An 18,966-nucleotide genomic window follows, 5' to 3' on the forward strand; every position below is an offset into this window, starting at 1 on the left:
ACTAGATGATCTCTAGAGGTCCCTTCCAACCCCTGCCATTCTGTGATTCTGTGATACCTGAATATATACCAATAGGTATGTCACTTCTTTTAGTAGCAGCAGATGAAAAATGAGAACAGATAGAGAACAGAAGTGATATCCACGTACCTTACTGTGATCTGAAAACTGAAGATAACTTTTTTCAGTCTCAGAGTTTTGGGGTATGACGTTCATACAAGAAGCAACCTGGTCTTTTTTAAAAGACTTATATTTGAAATCAGAAAAAATTCTTGAGTGCTAATGCTTGTGAAAATTAAGTCAAGCATGTGGCATATGAAGAGTTCAGATACAAACATGAAGATTTATATCTTGTCACAGATAGAATCATGCACTTCACTTGCAAGACAGAAGCAACAGTATATTGTATGGATATAGGAGAGTTAACAAAATTCAATATTAAGTGTGACAGTGGTTTAACAAATTGATAGCAAGGTACACTTGATTATTTTACTACACAGAGAGCACGGTCAGACAAAACTGTCAGGGACATCTTCCTGTTGAGTCAGAAAGGACTCCCTTGAGTTCTAAAGGACTCTCTTAAGTTCTAAACTCCTCAGAGGGAGTTTCAGTACAATTGAATCCATACTTGGTCACAGACTTGATCAATGGTTTCTCTCTAAGAAGACTATACATGTGCAATCAGTCCTTGATATCACTTAGTTAAGATTTCAAAGTTTAATTACTCTTATTCTCAACTCACTTATTTGACACAATAAGGTTTCTCTCAACCTCAAGGAGTAACTTTGCAAGGTGTCCTTACTCAAGGAGAGATCCTGATGTGTAGCCCACCACTGGGCTGGAGAGCTCAACAGGCCCTGGATTGGCCCATTACTTATAGAGTAAGATGATTAACTTAGTCATATTTGCATACCAGCCTTATTTCAGTTGGCACAAGCTCAGCTAGCCCTCAGCTGTTGAACAGGATCTATAGCCCTTAGCTGTCGGAGTGGACCCTGTCTCCCCCAGGGTCCAACTTAAGCTGGATTCAGCATTACGACCACCTGTGATGGCTATTGCATAAGCAGGAAAGAGAGGCAGGAAGGAACACACTGGCACAGATCCACTTCACATGCATCCTTTACTGTTTTTTCAGTATGCTTCATTTTTTTAAAGCCTTCCTATAAATGTCACTTTCAAAAACATTTAGTTACTGCATCTCATTTGAAGATGTTTGCCCCTGATTTGTAGTTCCAAGACTGCTAAATGCACTTGTCAAAGAAATTTGTTAGAATGATGTCTGCAGTAGAATAAGATTTGGAAGATATGTAGAGAAACTAATTTTCAACCTTTTTCCAATTTTAGAGATTTGGGAACTAGAAGGATTCAAATCATGTTATTGAGATCTTTACTTATGGTAAGCCTTCTGTGTTCAGTATGTGACGTTATAAGCACATAATGGTTCACTTTTTGTATGCATTTGTAGTAAGTACAGTATTACAACTGTATTACAGAATTAAACATATCTTCTTATTACATAGACCTATAGTTCTGCCAGGTAAAACTGTGGCAGCGTTTTCCCACTTACATTACAAGCACCTCAAGGAATATTCCTCCATCTCTTGAGCACTTCAGTGAACATCAGTTCTAATTGGATCTGTAGATCCAAGAGAGAACATCATTGTATAGGTTGACTAGTTCTACCAGAAATGCTGGCAACATCTAAATGAAATCACTTCTACTCTCTAACACCAGAAAGACTGTAGTTAGCAGAATGGATAATATTTTTGAAACTTCAGGGATGAATGCCCATCTCCAAGCCCTTAGAGCCTCTCTCCTTCCTGATATTACAGGTTTCTTGTAAGATACAGTTAACTATTTTCTCTCAAATACATTTTTCAATGTAAAACTGTATTTCTGGAAATACATCCTAATGGTAAAACAACAGAACTGGGTAGTAAAGGAGCTCTTGCTTTGTAGAATCCTGGCCTATTTTGTTGTAGAAGCTGAAAACTGTTTAGTGATTGAAGTAGAGGAAATAGCATAAAGAAGGATTTCGTGACTAAAGCATAAAAAGACCTTGTTGGAAAATGAGTTTCTATCCCTGCTTTGACATGAAATTTGTGTGTGGTATTAGGCAAATCAGTTTAACTGTCATCTGCTTGTCAGATCATGAAATCCTAGATTCTGGCTTGCAGAACAGCTGAGCATTCACAATTGCAATTTAAGGATAGAAAACAACTGCAGGAGGTCATATTGCATATTGTCTTCCTTAAAAGTAGACACAGCTATACCTAAACTGTTCCTGACAGTATTCATCTCACTGGTCTTAAAATTTCAATGGAAGTTGATAAGAATTGTTCCAATTATTTGGGGTGGTGCCTAGCCTTTAAAGTATGCTTTACGACATTCAGAATACCTGAAAGGGGTTTGTATTGAGGTGGGGGGGGGGTCTGTCTGTTCTTTCCAGTAATGAGTGATAGAACAGGAGTAAATGAGCTCAAGTTGCACTAGGGGAGGTTTAGATTGGACACTAGGAAGAACTTTTTCATCAAGGGAGTTATGAAGCATTGGAATGGGCTGCACAGGGAGATGGTGGAGTCACCATCCAGAGATATTCAAAAGACACATAGGTGAGGTGCTGAGGGATAGGAGTTTAGTTTAGTTTAGTGTGGGGCAAGTAGTTGGATGATCTTAAAGGTCTTTTCCAACTGTAACAATTCTGTGATTATGAGTATTAAAGCGTGTCCAAATTCATAGCAAGGTTAGGACTTTTCAAAACTAAAGCAGTACTTCGATTTGAATGCAGCTTTCAGATGCCAAAGCAAGCCCACTAGAAAGTGAGTGACAGCTGCAAGCAGTTCTTACAATGGAGTAATGACACACAAAAATTTTACTTCCAACAATGAACAGGTGACTTCAGGATACAAAGCAACAACGATAAGTAATGCACTTCCTCCCCCATTTCTGGACCCATTGCTGTCTCCTTCACTCATGGAAGACTCTGAGCTGAGGCAGCTGGTCTTGGAAATACTGCATAATCTCATTGATCGGCATGACAACAGAGCAAAGCTCAGAGGGATAAGGTACTTCTTTTTGTTTGCTCTGCCTCCTTGAAATTGTAGGTTAATATCTGAATGAGAAGTACTGTTGATTTTAAACTGTTTTCCTAGTGTGAAATGTTCATGTGCTGTTTTGAAAAATGCACAGTGCTCAATCTCATTTGTTAATGACAGGAGTTGTACAGGTAAGCCTCAGTGCATGACACCTTAAATGACCATTCCAAATATCTGCTGGTTGAACTGTGGAAGGCAGAATATGATATTTTATGTAGAGAAAAAAAAATAGGTAGTTGTTGCAATTCTGTTTGTGGTTCTCCTCCAACTGAAATTTGAATGTCATTGTTAAACATGGATGTAATTAAAATGGAAATTACTTCAAGGTTTGTTTGAATGGTTCATGTATTTCACATGCTCTTCCTTTTCACCTTCTTTCTGCTAAAATGACATTTTTGTTTCCTTTGTAGAATAATACCTGATGTGTCTGATCTAAAGATAAAACGAGATAAAATTTCTAGGCAAGATGTGAGCTTCATGAAAAAGGTAATAAACTGAAAAAGTTAACTTTCCTATCTAGAAACATGATAATCACTGAACCAGTTGCTTTGCTTTTTCTTCTACAACTCAGTCCACTTTCTCAGAACCAGGAGGTTTATTTCTACCTTTTCTTTAAAGGGAAATATTGAACCTCTTGTATTTTTCAGTCTTCTAGAAAGATACTACGTGTCAAGAAAGAAAGCGCACGTAATAATTTAGTCATATCTAAATGCAATTCATTTATCAGTGGGATGAATCCTTTCATTAGATATTTTCCAAATACACTATATCTTTAAACAACGAACCTTCACTGTGCTTATTTCATACTAGCTTCTGTGCTTTTCTGATAGCTCTGTTTGCTCTTTTCTTGGTAAAATATGTGTTTAAACAACTATGTATTTGATTTTGAAAGTAATTAAAAAATCCCAATGTCTTCATTCTTTCTTAACTAACCATGTCCTGCTTGAAAAACAAATGTTAAAACTGAGTTTTCTTTCTCCTCCTAAAGCTGAACTAGTACTTCCAGAGATAAAGCATCAATCCTTAGACCTTGAAAATTAACTGTGTCAGCTGATACAGACCTGTATCCTCTACAGATTAAGAATGCTGGGGCGGTACTGAGTTGTGTGTTGCATGCAAATCCTGCTTCTTATCCCACCTTTCTATGTTTCATTTTTTATGTGTTGGGAGCATAGTTTCTTTACAAAGATTTGGTTAACTGTAGTGTTATGAGGAAGTGACAGTCACTTCTGAAGTAGAAGATCATTCATTACATGACCTATGTTCTTTGCTAGAGCCAGAGCCCCCCCAAGCCCTACTCATCTTCTGAAACACCCTTGTAGAAGAATTTTTTTTCAAGGAGACTTACTTAATGAACAAATTTGATGCCTTCACAAGTTTAACCCTTGAAAGTCCTCAGTTAATTGAAGGTTCTTGAGGATATTTAGAGACCTACTTTCTGTTTTTTCCCTTTCATAAATGGGCTCTTTTTCCCTTGAGTATTTCAATAGCAAACGAAGGTTAATGTCTGACACATAGAGAACTGCTGCACATGAACACTGCACTATCTCCTTCTCTATCTGTACACTTCTACATAAATTGAACAGTTCTGTATTTATAAAGAAGCTGATGTATAAACCAATAGTCTTCTTTAATCATGTACTTGTTTGTGTATGTGTGTGTGTATGTGTAGACATATATTTTATCCTTCTTATTTTTTAAATTCTGTACCTAAAGTGATCTTATATCAAAGCTGTTGCTCCTTGGATTAAAGAGTTGGAGTAGAGGGCCTTTAAACATCCTTTTTAACCTACGTTGTTCTGTGATTTTAATACTCCTTTTCCTTTTTTTATCCTTTATAGCATGGTCAGCAATTGTACAGACACATCTACTTAGGCTGTAAAGAAGAAGACAATGTCCAAAAAAACTTTGAACTTCTTTTTACATCTCTAGCTCTTACCACAATTGAACTAGCCAATGAAGAAGTGGTTATTGACCTCATTCGACTAGCTATTGCTTTGCAGGTATGAATCTGAACCAATGTTGAGTTCATTGATTGACAACTTACATTTTTCATTAGAAATGTGGAGAACTTTTTTTTTTGTTTACATATTAATCTTCAAACTGGAAATCACATCATTCAGTCCTAATTAGATCAATCCATTAAGGAAGTGTACTTTATACATACCACCTTAGGGAAGCTTCAAGTAATCAGATTTGTTACAAACTTCTATAGCATGTTCCCTTCAGAAAATGTGAGAGATGGGGAAATTCAATGGGACATTGCCCTAGAATCACTGATGTATTCATTAGCAGATCAACAAGGTATTCTTACAGCTTGTGATCTTGCATAAATGGTCCATATAAAATGTATGGACTGTCTTCACATTGGAAGAAAGCTTTTGGTTAATTGATTAAAAATACTTGTCAAGCCAGGCTAATTAATCTTACCTTAAAATTCTATCTGTATGTTGACAGGCTTTATTCTGTAATGTTTCCTTTACAGGATCAAACGTTATTTAATGCTTGCGTAGAGTCCTCAGTGAAACTGTATCAATTACTGGTTTATCTCTGTTGAAAATAAAGCATTAAAAGAAAAAAAAAAGTGCTAATATGTGCCATGGAAATTTGATAAAATACTGTCCTGTATTCCCAGATCACTCTGTGTCATTGACCTTATTCCCTAATGTGCACCTGCATTATGAAACCTCTGAAGTACAGAATGCAACCTTACTTTTAAAGTACATCACTGAAGCAAATCCTGACTTGATAGAAGTGACATTAGGAGTTTTACTAGAGCAAAAATAATACAGTCTGAATAAACACAGAAAAACTAATAAGCATTAAATAATTCCCTTTATGACACTATCTGTGACTCACAAGACTGATTTTCATTACTATGCTACAGTTTATAATTTTTCTATAAGGTTATGATCAGTAGATGGTAAGGACAAAAGACTACCAGTCATGATCCTGTACTGTCCATCTGAGAAACAGTAGTTGAGTAGATTTATTTATCTTCATAGGTGTTGAATCCTTCAAGATCTTTAGCTTCAGATCAATACTTAATTCAGGAATGAGTTGAAAGACTGCAATTTTAAGATGAGAAGTGTTAAATGCTAAGTATTATCAGTCATCCTACGTCAGTTACTAATTCTGACTACCATATGTATTTGAGACAGCCTTTTAGCTTTGGAAATCATAATCCTATCCTTTATATTCCAGGATATTGCCATCATCAATGAGGATAATCTGCCAATGTTTAATCGTTGTGGTGTCATGGCATTGGTTGCAGCATATCTGAACTTTCTGAGTCAGATGATTGCAGTTCCTGCCTTTTGTCAGCATGTCAGCAAGGTAACACATGATTAAGTAATTGAAGTCATTTAGAAGAGTACACATTCTACTGTGAAATGGGTAAATAACTTTTGTCAAGTAATTGCTTGTGATGTTAATCTCCAGTATTTGTGTCCACCAACGTTACTCTTTGGTCTCCAACAGCCTTACTTGCTGACTCTTAAAATTATGTACTGTATATTTTCCTCTGAATGTATAGCATTTTTATTTTGTGTATGATATCATATATAATGGGCCAAATCTCCATCTGGTATAAGACTTTACAGCCTCACTGGCTTTGGCAAAACAGTGCTGACACCCACAAGACCACGAGAACAAAATATTTAGTCTAAGGAGTGAGTGCCACAATCTCTTTGGTTAAAAGAAATTGCAATGGCCTCATTTGTTCAGAGGTAGAAAAGAATTGGTAATCTGCAGTAGTAGAACTTTAATTAGTTGTTAGAGAAAATAGCTATGGAACTACTCCATTTGTATCATTTCTCTGGGATTTTTTCAGGTCATTGAAACCAGAAGTCTGGAAGCTTCTTATTTTCTACCAGAAACAATTTTCAAAGACAAATGCAAGTAAGTAGATACAGAATGTGAAATAATGAAAAGGGAAGTACCTATTTTTGCTATTAAAAATCTCACATCACCAAAATATGTTGTGCAGAAAAATGTAGCAGTTTAATATTGTACAGGATAGGCAGAAGAAAGCATTAAGAAAGCATTAAGAGCACATGTGCATATATGAAAAAAAATGTGGGTTTCAGACCTTTTAAACTGTAGTCAGAGGTATTTACATCTGCACAATATGATGCTTAGTCAAAGTGCTAACACAGCAAAATGCCTTGTCGATGAATCACAGAAGGGGTGAGGTTGGGAGGGACCTCTGGAGATCAACGGGTCCAACCCTCCTGCTCAAGCAGAGTCACCTAGAGCTGTCTGTCCAGGAACATATCTAGAAGGGTTTTAGAATATCTCAAAGGATAGAGACTCTGCAACCTCTCTGGGTAACCTGTGCCAATGCCTGGTCACCTTGACAGTAAAAAATGTTTCCTGATGTTCAAACTGAACCATCTACTGTGCCTATTGCTTCTGGTTCTGTCAGTGGTGCCACTGAAAAGGGCCTGGCTCTGTTGTCTTGTCACCCTCTCTCCCATAAGGTAGTTGTACACATTGATAATATCCACCTTCTTAATGCTGAACCCTTTCAGCCCCCTCCTTCACTGGGGAGATACTCCAGTCCCTTAATCTCACCTACTGGCCTTTGATTGAACTCGCTTCTCCTGTCATGGGGAGCCCAGCATTTGACACAGTACTGAAGGTGTGGTCTTATCAGTGCTGCTGTTGTCTTATCTGTGAGCCTGCTGAAAGCACTGCTCCTAATGCAGCCCAGGATACCCTTAGCCTTTCTTTGCCACAAGGGCACGTTGTTGGCAAATGGCAAACACTATTACTCTACAATTATTTCTGATTAGTAGAGGCAATCTTCTCTCAAGAAGTTACAGAATAGGTGAAGAATACTTCAGATAACAAAGGGATGTTAATATAGTTTCAAATACTGCAAATAGGGACTCATTTTGAGGTGTGTATTCATTCCTAAAAATCTAGATGTGTTTTATTTCCAACCATTGACCCTTTTGGGTCGCTTGCAGACATTCAGAAAACTATTTTACTTTTGAATGCTTCTTTGTTGGTAAATAATAATAACTTCAAATATATATTTTGACAGTCTTCCTAAATCCTTAGAGAAGCATGAAAAAAATTTATTCTTCCTGACAAACAAGATTGCAGAATCATTAGGAGGCAGTGGATACAGTGTGGAAAGATTGTCAGTTCCATATGTACCTCAGGTAACAGGTAAGTGGTGATTAGTGGCAAAACTACTAAGTACTGGTTACTAAGAATGTTGTGTGTCTATGAAATGTGACTACTTGGCAACAAAATTTAAGCATAGTATAGTTTTATTTTCTCAATATGGTGGGATTTTCCTTATTTGCCACTGTATTATTGCTAAGAAGTTCCAACTTTGTCTTCTTTTAAGATCTTTTTTCCTTAAATTCAGAAGGTGGGGCAGAAGGTTCTTGAACCTACTTTGAATCTTTTTAATGACAACTTTCCTTTCAAAAGGATAACTAAGAAGATAGTATGGATTCTTCCTCCTTTTCTGTATTACCTTGAATTAGCAAGTGAAGAAAGTTTATACAAGCCAGCATACTTCACCTTTTTATGTAAATACTGGGTAGAACATATTCTGTTCTTTTGCCAGTATGGCCTTGTGCTGAATTCAGTTACTGCCCTTAGTCAAATTCTCAGTGAGCAGATGTTAATTTAATTAAGAATGTTGTTTTCCTCTGATAGATACCTTGTTCTAGCTCTGCAAGGTAACACAGCGAAAATCAAAGATGCCTGGGGAAGGTTTGTGGGAGTTCATGCTCCCCAGAATGCATGATCAGTGTGTGAATGATTAATTAGCAGGTGACGTTGGCTTTTAATATATTTTCAACAGCCAATTGAGCTACTTACTGAAAGAAATGAAGAACTTGTTTTATTAACCGTATGTGTTCTGTGGCTGTACATAACTGATTGCTCTGGTAATAGACTGTGGGACAGCCCAGTCTGAAGTACAACCTTCTTATGAAATACAAGTTCCTAGCAGGGAAATGTGATTCCTAGCTTTTGGAGCTGATGCATAGGGAAAAAACTTGTACATATAGACAGTGAGTGCTTCATCTGTCATACTTATGTGACCTACTCTAGGTGGACCTGCTCTGGCAGGGAGGTTGAACTAGATGATCTTTCGAGGTCCCTTCCAACCCTTAAGATTCTATGATTCAGAGACATTGCTGCTTGCTTTTTTCAATAGTTTTCAATAGTTGCTACAGGAGGCAAACTAGGGATACCTTCTGACAGAGCTGCACCATCTGTGTTTTCTGTTGCTGGTTATCTTCTAAAGAGGAAGATCCAACTCTACCATTCTGTGATTGTGTGATTCTATGTTGCTGTGCTTGACAAGGCTATTTCTTCTGGCATCCAAAAAACAGTTAATATATTTTAGTAGTGGCAGAAGAGATAGATACCAAGGAAATGTTACATTTTCAAATGTTTATGGTCTTTGGATGACTGATAATGGAATGAAATGGTTTGAAATTTGTATTAAGTCTCTTCTAGAGATTGAGATGTATTTGTACCCAAATCACCTTGCTAGGATTTTCTTGGATACTTTGACAAAAATGCGTTCTTACACAAGTAAGATAAGTAAGTTCTGAACTCAAGTTTGAGTTTAGCTGCAAGTATGTGGTTAACTGCCTCTTCAGGTGATGAGAAACAGCCATATTTAGTGCTAAATCTTAGTCTGTGCAAATCAGATTGGGTGTGAAGTTCTTGTGAACTTTCTGTAAAGAGCAGTAACCAGAACTGTTTCCACATCTGTACCGTATCTATGAGGATCGCTAATCCCTGATCCTCTGGGATATTTACCTTCAGAGGTTTCCATTTAACTAAAACAGGACCAAAGTGAATATTTTGAAATTCTGAAATGTCACGTTCCTTTACTTCAATTAAATATTTCATTTCTACTCTGATCTTATGATCTTAGAATATAGTTTTTCAAAATATCTCATCTATTAGATTAGAATCATAGAATCGTTTCATCTGGAAGAGACCTTTCAGATCATCAAGTCCGGCCTTGTCCCAGCCCCATCAACCACTTGGTGGGCTACCAATCTAAGAAAGGATTTGAAGCGTGTCTCAGATGAGAAATAGCTGAGGGATCTGGGACTGTTCAGCCTGAAGAAAAGAGGGGTCAGGGGAGACCCTCTCGCTGTCTACAACTACCTGATAGGAAGCTGTAGCGAGGCAGGGATTGGTCTTTTCTCCCTAATAACATACAATAGAACAAGAGTAAATGGCCTCAAGTTGTTCCAGGGAGGTTCAGGCTGGATATGAGGAGGAATTTTTCCTGAAAGGATTGTCAGGCATTGGAACAGGCTGCCTAGGGAGGTGCTGGAGTCACCATCCCTGCAAGTGTTTAAGAGACAGGTGGATGTGGTACATAGGGAAATAGTCTAGTGGTTGATGGGGCTGGGACAAAGGTTGGACTCAGTGATCTTAAAGGTCTCTTCCAGCTGAAATCATTCTATGAATTTTAGTAAAAGATAGACCTATTTTTTGTATACTCCTGTAAAAGTTACATTTGAACTTAAAAGTAAGTAAAGATTTTTATCTTAATTATTCCTACTGTTTCTGAACATCAATAATATATAATGATTACAATGACTTACAGACATAGACATTATCCTGTCTTCATATCAGATTTTAGTTACTTGTCAGTTTGGAAGACATTCATATTTGCAAACTTGTACCTTTTTCTTTTCTGTACTGGGGGGAGGGAGGGGAAGCTGCTAATTTAAATGTACATTACATCTTTTTTATTTTGTCTATACATGTGTACTTTTTTTACATTTAGCTTTATTTCCATCAGGCAAAAAACCTCATAAGTGCAGACACAAGTCCAAAGGTAACAATGAGCTGTAGGTCAGCCTGCTCTCCTGCTAGCTGTTGTGTGTCTGAATAGGATGTGCACAGGCAAAAAGAAAATGCTTTTAGAAGACCTTTAGACCAGAAATTGTGGTGTACTTAGTGCACTTAGTATTTCCTTCCACTTTTTTTTGTTTATATCCTTGATACACTTGTAGCAATGTTAGCTGCTGCAAGGTTTGCCTTTGTGTTTACTCTTGATTTGAACTCAACAGTATGATAGCTTCCTATTTTGTTTTCCTAAGCAGGTGATGGGGCTGTAGATGTCATTTTTGTGTTAGTACTATTTACCCTTTTGAGTAACGTTACAAGAACTTAGTAGAAAGTTGGAGAACGCTCTCAGCTGTTTACAGAATTGTTGTTCATCATACTCTCTGGCTCTTCGGGATAAAGGTCCATTAGTGGGACATGCATAAATGCACATATTTTTGTGTGTCTCACCAGCTGCTAGGCTTAGGCAACTCTACCCGCCAGCTGTCTTCCTGGTTCCCAGTCTCCCCACTCATCGAGTCCCCAGGACACACAGACCCAGTCCAGCTGCTGGTTCACATCCCTCTTGTGCACAGCAGTGCTACCGTACAGGCTCTGGTCTTTCTGACAGTTGGCCTGGGCCTCCTGGTCCCTTCAGGTGCCTCCCCCTCAGAGACACAGGGAGCCAGGCACACACAGACAACCCCTGCTCCCAGGCCACCTGACCCACTTACCTGCTGGTTTGCGTGTTACTCCCTCGTGACCACTCACTGATACTGTGCACACACACAGGCCTGTGCGCTGCCTCCAGGTGCTGCACTCAAACCCCTGTGCACACATATGCACAAAGGATAGAGTCCCTTACCCAGGACAAGAGAAATGGGATTTAATCAGCAGGTGGGACAGACTGCACTGCTGAGGCCAAGAACACAGCTACCACATACCAATCAGCAACTGCTTTATGTGGGACTGCTACCTTTTTCCCTTGCTTTTTCTGTCTCAAACCGTCTCAGTCCTCCTTTTCCTGTCCCTTGCTTCCTCCCCTAAACATCTCATACAAATTGGCTTGTGCAATTCCAAGATGTTGTTCCCCTGCATCCTCCAATGTGTCCCATACCCCAGGCACTGATCCTGCCTGGGTCAGTGAGGTGACCTAGACAGTTGCTCCCTTTGTACTTAGGTAAATGTTCTAGTGGTTGATAGGGCTGGGACAAAGGCTGAACTTGATCTTAAAGATCTCTTGCAGCCAAAACGATTCTATGATTCTAATCTGTGTTTCTGTGATTCTCATTGCCCCATGAGGTGGGTGCCACTCATGGACTATGGGACCAAGGCTCCTGGGACAGCCCTGGCAGGGCCAGGACAGCAGGTCTTGATACTCCAGCACTGCACTCATGCCACTGGGCTCTTTCATCTGTGTGGAGATAAGCTTTGTATCATAGAATAGGGAAAACTGCAATTTTCACAGTTTTTTTCCCCATTTAATGTGTTTAAATTAACAACAGGCATTTTTATTAGGCCATTACAGAAATAGATTCTATCCAAAGTAGTCCCAAAAATGTATCTTCTGGTGTTTACATTTCAATTCTAGAGAAAGCAGCAAGATGGCAGCAAAGATGCAGTTTTGTCTTGCCTTTACTCTTGAGGGCTAAGGTCCTCAGAAGCTGTTTACTGGGTCATGTACCAGTGAGCCATCAGGGATTAAAAATTAAGTAAATCCTTCAAAAAGACACTTCAAATGCTCAGAATCTCTAAGAACCTGGCAAAGATAGGTAGAAGGCAGGTGTTTTATTCACTAATCTTGTTCTTTCGTTCCCTCTTGAACTTAAAATGGTATTTCGTTTGTATGACTTCTGGAAATTATTTCCTGATTTTTAAAAGCTGAGTGTGTTCAGCTCTGCTGGAATGAATTCTGTTTATTAATGCTCAGTAATTGCACTGCAAAAGCTCTTTGCTAGAAGGGATTTAAACAAAGGTTATGGAAGAACCAGCAAAAATTACCTTGTGATGAGGGAGTTTTGCAGTCATTCTCCTTGTCTTAGTATCAGGTGCTTGTAGGTGCTTCCACCTATGTGCAGTGCAAGTCATCAGAGAATCATGCTTTAGATGACCTTCAGAAGTCCCAACCTAAAAGAATCTATGATTGTGTCAGATAATCATGGCCAGGTCCAAATGGCTTGATCTTGGCTAAAGCCTAAAATGTGACATCAGAATTCATGGGTCTATAAATGAGATAGACGAAAATCAGGCCATTGGAGTCTCTATTTGTCAGAGGATCCTGATGACACATCTCTAAATGTGTTTTTACTGCTTTTTAAACAAGGTTATGTTAATATATTAAATGTCAAAATGAGAAAATATTATTAGTCTATGTTTCGGGAATGCAATCACAAGAGGAATATCCATCAGCTGATGGATTATTTGATCATAACCTCCTTATGCATTAATAAAATTCTGGTGCTCCTTTTAGTATCAGCACAGTTGGTCTTACTCTGACAGCTTTTTAGGCCAGTTGGACTTGGTAAAAGATTTGTAGGGTTAGAAATGGAGAGAATTTTCTTCATCAAGTACATTTTTAAACTCGTTGAATATGGTTATTGTAGCAACAAGGGTAAGGAAGATTGTTCATTTCCATTCAGAAATTTGTATTCCTTCTGTCAGTGAGTCATCTTCCAAGAAGACCTTTTTTGTTTCAGGGTACCTTCAAATTCAGACCTTTATATTTCACAACCAAAGAAATAAGATCAAGCTTTTGTACAGCAATATATCATTGTGTGCTATGTTTGTTATTATGCCTTGAATTCTGGTCTTTCAAGGGAAAGTTGTCAACATCTGGAATGGGAAGAGAAAGGAACAGTTAAAAGAATTCTTTGCCTTCATATGTAATAATTTAGAGCAGTAACAGATCATTTCTCACAACAATCTAAATGATGAAATAGATGATCCTGGGTTAAATAGACACAGAAACTGGTCTGCATCTGATGTGTAGAAATGTGATTGGCCACGTTTCACCCACACAGAAAGTGAGATAAGTTGTTTTTCTTCTAGATGAAGACAGACTTTCCAGGAGGAAGAGCATTGTGGACACAGTATCTATTCAGGTGGATATTCTGCCTGGCAACAACACAGAGGATAAGGTATGAAACTTGGGGTATGTTTTTAAGCAGCATCTTTAGGGGAGCGAACGTGTCAGAAAGTCTAATGTCTATTTATTCCAGTAATGTTGAATGCTTTGGGTAGTTGATTTTTAAAACTCTTATATTTGTAGAAATGTGTAGAAATATCAAAGACACTGATACTGATCTTGCTGAACAAAAATGTCTTTTTTCACTACAGTTTTTACAGATAGGACTGCAGGGTGTGGGGTAGCAATATGTACATGTGCCAAACAACTCATACTTTGAGTAAATGTTCTAAACTATTTCCTTTGCATTTTGAGGCATCAAATTCCTGTATCTGTATCCCTTCATCATTTGAAGGATTTGAGAGTCTTGTTCATCAACATGGGGGTGACATACAAGATTGGTAGGGTGACATGCTGTTTGAGAGGGACAAGTAGACTAGGCAGAAGTTTGGCACACAGCACTTCTAAAGGAATATAGAAGGATAATGTAGCAATGCAAAGTTCATATGTTGGGTACAGAAGCTGATACTAATTATCTCTTAGGAAGACTGCATTATAATTAAAGTTATCCTACGTCTTTTGACACTTCATTTGAAGTATTTCTTAAAATAAATTTGTTTCTACTGAATCTTTTTCAAGGTTCTGCTGATTTTTATTAACCAGATTTCTGCTGGCTGCAATGGAGATGAGCTCTTGAAATTGTTGAATCATTCCTTTAGCATCTACAAGCACAAACCAGCTAGGGACTTGAAACAGAATATGGAGACAGAGTTAAGCTGAATGTTAGTTAAAAATGAAGTGTTAAGCTATTGCAAAGGAGCAAGCTTTGTTTTAGAACTTACTGACAGAAGTGATTCATGCTTTGCATCATTATTGTTATTAGTCTTTTCTGCTTTGTGTTGCTGATACATCAGATGATATTTCGTGTTCATATCTTGCTGTTGTGCTTCAACAAGGATATAGATAAAATGAATAAAAGTTAAGGAGAAAGAAGAAGAAAGTGGTTGAAAAATAAGACGGATTATCACAGCCTTTAGCTTTCTGATTATATGTGATTGAACGTCTCTCTTGAAAGTAGAATTAAATGAGAGAAGTTTCCATTTAGGATTTCAAATGACTATGCTGATGTTATGTTAAGCATTGATATATAGGTGTTTTTTGAAGAGGGTGTAGTAGTTATAGATAAAGTCTTGGAATGGATTCTCAGTTTAACATGGTACAAGACTGTAGTCTTGGATAATGAATTACTCTGTCTCTCTTGAGAAAAAGAGTTTTATTAATGAGAAACACATGAAACAATGTATTCCTCCTTTAATTGCTTTATGATGTTTGTGATACAAAAGGAACACCAGTATTTTCTAGTTTGCTCACTTCACCTTAATATTTGTATCATGAACAACTGAAAGAACTGGTAGATACACCAGAATGAACTTCTTGATCATGGTGAGCCTCCAGTATTATGCTCTTGTGATAGGCTAATCATAGAATTATACAATTATTTGTGTTGGGAAAAGACCCTTAAGTTCAGTAAGTCCAACTGTTAGCCCAGCACTGCCACATCCACCACTAAGCCATGGCCGTGAGCACCAGATCTACATGTCTTTTAAATACCTCTGGGGATGATGACTCCACCACTTCCCTGGGCAGCCTGTTCCTTCAGCAATTCTGCTTTGTCATTTTGCTAATTCCTGTTCCTTCATAATGAGTGCTTTTGGCCACCTGCAACATCAAGTGGTAAACTGGATGTAACTCACAGAGGAAAAAAAAAAGTAGTAAGTCCAGGAGGATATTAAATCTGCTTCTCTTGCTGTGTAGATTAGTAAGTATGACATAATCCATAACTCTCAGCAGACTGAAATTGCAAAAAGCATAAGGCTTTGTCATTGTGAGGATAAACTACTTAATTAATGGAAATTCTAGGATTGATGATGTATGGCATCATTCCTACACTATCTGAGGCAGAAGACAGTTTATCCATAAAATCTATTATTGTATACAATAGGAATGCAATTCTTCTGTTAGCACAACCAGAGTTTTCTGTTGTGGCAAGTCTCTTTGTGAATCCTGTGCAGGAAGATAGTTTATTCCATAGTTACCTCCATTTATGAGATGAAAGCACTTGTAAGAGCAGTTAGTGTTTCTGTGATATTAATAACCATGTATAATGCTGTCTGATATCAGAAACTGCTATGGATGTTAGAAATCTGAAAAGCTGACAGTAATATTTACCAAACATCCAATAAAAGGTGATTATTTCCAAACTTGAATACTCTTAATATCTCTCCTAGATTGCCATATCCACAAATATTTGACATAAAGGGTGTTTTGCTGTTTATTTGTTACCTTTTTGTATATTCAGAGGTAGAGAAATAAAGTCTGTTAGAAAAGTACAGCTCACTGCTCCATCTCCTGAAATAACACTACTTTAAAAGGAAATGGATTCCTTTTCTGTCTTTTCCATTTAATTAAACAAAAGGAAAGAATTCAGTCTTCTGAATAGAGTGAAATAATTTTTCACCTACATTATACAATTTAAGATGAAAGATCTATTAGACCATTCTAAACACTCAGTGTTTATAAGGAAAAATTGAAATGCTGCCTGTTTACAGCAGTAAGCTTTGAAGAGTTAAAGAAAGGCAGTCCAAACAGAAAAACCATGTTATATTCAGGTGAACGCTGTTCTGCCTTCTAAGCATTCTTCTGTAATTCTACCAGTGGTTTCACCATAAATATACTTACTGATATAGATACTCTAGGTCTACAAAGTAAAGCCCTTAAGAAATGTTCACGTATCTTTACTGATTTTGCAGCCTCAAGCAGTTCCTAAGTTGGTATGTGTGCAGCAGCAAATGGATATTGCGAAATGAACAAATTCTCTGATTCTATGAAATTTTGTCAGGCCATGTTACATAGCTTGTTAGTCCTTGACTTCCAATGTTCATGACATATACTTATAAATATTAATGAGGAGAGTGAGAGAGAGAGAGAGAGAGAGGGAGAGAGGGTGGAATCTTATTAATATTTATAAGTATGTGAATGGTGGATTTTATGAGGTTGGGGCATCCTTTTTTTCTATGGTATCTAGTGACAGGACAAGGGGTAATGGGATGAAGCTGGAACACAAAAAGTTCCATTTAAACATAAGAAAAAACTATTTCACTATTCAGGTGAGGGAGCCCTGGCACAGGCTGCCCAAGGAGGGTGTGGAGGCTCCTTCCTTGGAGGTCTTCAAGACCCACCTGGGCACGTTTGTATGTGACCTGATCTAGATGGAGCTGCTTCTGCAGGGGGAGTTAGACTAGATGATCTCTAAAGGTCCCTTCCAACCCCTACCATTCTATGAGAAGCACCAAAGTCTTTGGAGCCCATTTTGGTATCAAGTTAGCCTAAAGCAAAAAACCATATTCCCCTTTACCCTCCACTACCACCTCTTGTTTTAGTATCACACTGCTGGTAACTCAGTCTCAGGAAGCAGTTGCTATTATTCACAACAGCTATCCAAGAACCATACTGAAGCTTAACAGTATAAAAACACCACGGTGTATTCCTGGCCCAAAGGAATGTTCTGCCAAAATCCAAGTCCTTTTCCAGAATATTGTTACCATAGAGCATCTTGACTAGAATTTGGAACGTTTTCCTTCATCTCATTGATAAAAATTACCTCACTGATTGCAGCAGCTTAAAAAGGTGAATTAGTGCTGTTGGCTGTCATAGAAACTCCAGATAAAGCTGTTGGAAACTTGTAAGGCTCAAAAGCTCTGTGACTGTTTTGACCTTCTGAATTTATCACATTCCTTGTTGTTTAGAAGCTTATAGGTAAGGTTTAAAGGTAGTTTTGTTTCTTTGTGTTTAGGTTGATAATACTGAAGAAATCACCTTTGAAGCTTTGAAGAAAGCAATTGGTAAGATATATTACAACTGAGTTTGTGCAGCATGGTTCTAGATGACTGTGGAATTGCCTGAGGAAAAATATGAATAACAATTAAAATACTACATTTGTTTCCTTTCAGTTAGTAAATGTATTTAAAACTTCAGTTACTTATTTCTAAATTTCTACAACAATATCTTGATAATTTTTTGTGAACTCATATTCTGAAGTTGACTGAATGAAAAGCATCTGGAAATACCTGTCATCTATTAAATTTCCTCTCTATTACAACAAATGTGAGATTTTCAAGTTCCATTGAGTGATTATTTATAAAGCAACTTCAGTATTTTGGATGTGTGAAGATTTTTCAGGTCTTCAGTGCATTCTGAAGACAGGTTGCAAGGTACACACTGTGGACTTCAAAAAACCACTCCATTTTTTCAAAGAATATTTTTTTCTGACAAGTGATTCAGCTGCCAGAACTCAGAATTACCCAGTTTCTTTATTTCATATCACTATAAGTGTTTACTAATTAATGCTGTTCAGTCCACCAAAATCCTGTCCTAAATATGGGTTAGACATCAATGTTTTAAACAAATGACACCGACCTTTTAAACAATAATTGAATCTGACAGTGTTCCAAACCTTAGGCAGGTCACTGAGGTACTTCAGTTCATCAGGTGATGGAAAGTTCCAGCTGGTTGTGGGTTCACTCACCCTATGAGGGTGATCTTGAGGCTGATCTTGCTTTTCCCAAATTCTAACAGAAAATTCTACCCACCCATCTGCGTGATATCAAGAGAGAGGATGCTCCCTCCTGTTCTCTTGAAGCTGAACTTGTGTGCAGTGAGTGGTACAATTTTGAGTCCAGATGACAAAGCAAAAGGAATCCTGGATGTACTCAAAGCACAGAGTAAGAAAGGGGCATAACTAGAGTCCTCAAACCAACTCCCTCCAGTTTTGTATGCATTTTGCTTTAGAAGCAGTGATGGGTGACAACTCGATCGTGTATGGCTCCATCACTTCAAATACAGTGCTTATTTGCTTCTGCAGTG

General features: G+C 37.8%; 1 protein-coding gene across 8 annotated transcripts in view; it reads left to right on the forward strand.

The window, feature by feature from the left end:
- Positions 1-18,966, forward strand: part of EFR3A (EFR3 homolog A) — an 80,955-nt gene that overhangs the window by 56,827 nt on the left and 5,162 nt on the right. For all 8 annotated transcript variants that reach the window (XM_061995249.1, XM_061995244.1, XM_061995248.1 and 5 more), the window contains 9 exons: positions 1,342-1,393; positions 2,890-3,062; positions 3,503-3,578; positions 4,934-5,095; positions 6,297-6,428; positions 6,925-6,992; positions 8,143-8,270; positions 13,968-14,056; positions 17,897-17,945. In XM_061995249.1, the coding sequence (XP_061851233.1) occupies positions 1,342-1,393; positions 2,890-3,062; positions 3,503-3,578; positions 4,934-5,095; positions 6,297-6,428; positions 6,925-6,992; positions 8,143-8,270; positions 13,968-14,056; positions 17,897-17,945 (929 nt within the window). The remainder of the gene's footprint in view (positions 1-1,341; positions 1,394-2,889; positions 3,063-3,502; positions 3,579-4,933; positions 5,096-6,296; positions 6,429-6,924; positions 6,993-8,142; positions 8,271-13,967; positions 14,057-17,896; positions 17,946-18,966) is intronic.

This window comes from Colius striatus, chromosome 4 (genome assembly GCF_028858725.1).
Source record: "Colius striatus isolate bColStr4 chromosome 4, bColStr4.1.hap1, whole genome shotgun sequence".
NCBI classification, from domain to species: Eukaryota; Metazoa; Chordata; class Aves; order Coliiformes; family Coliidae; genus Colius; species Colius striatus.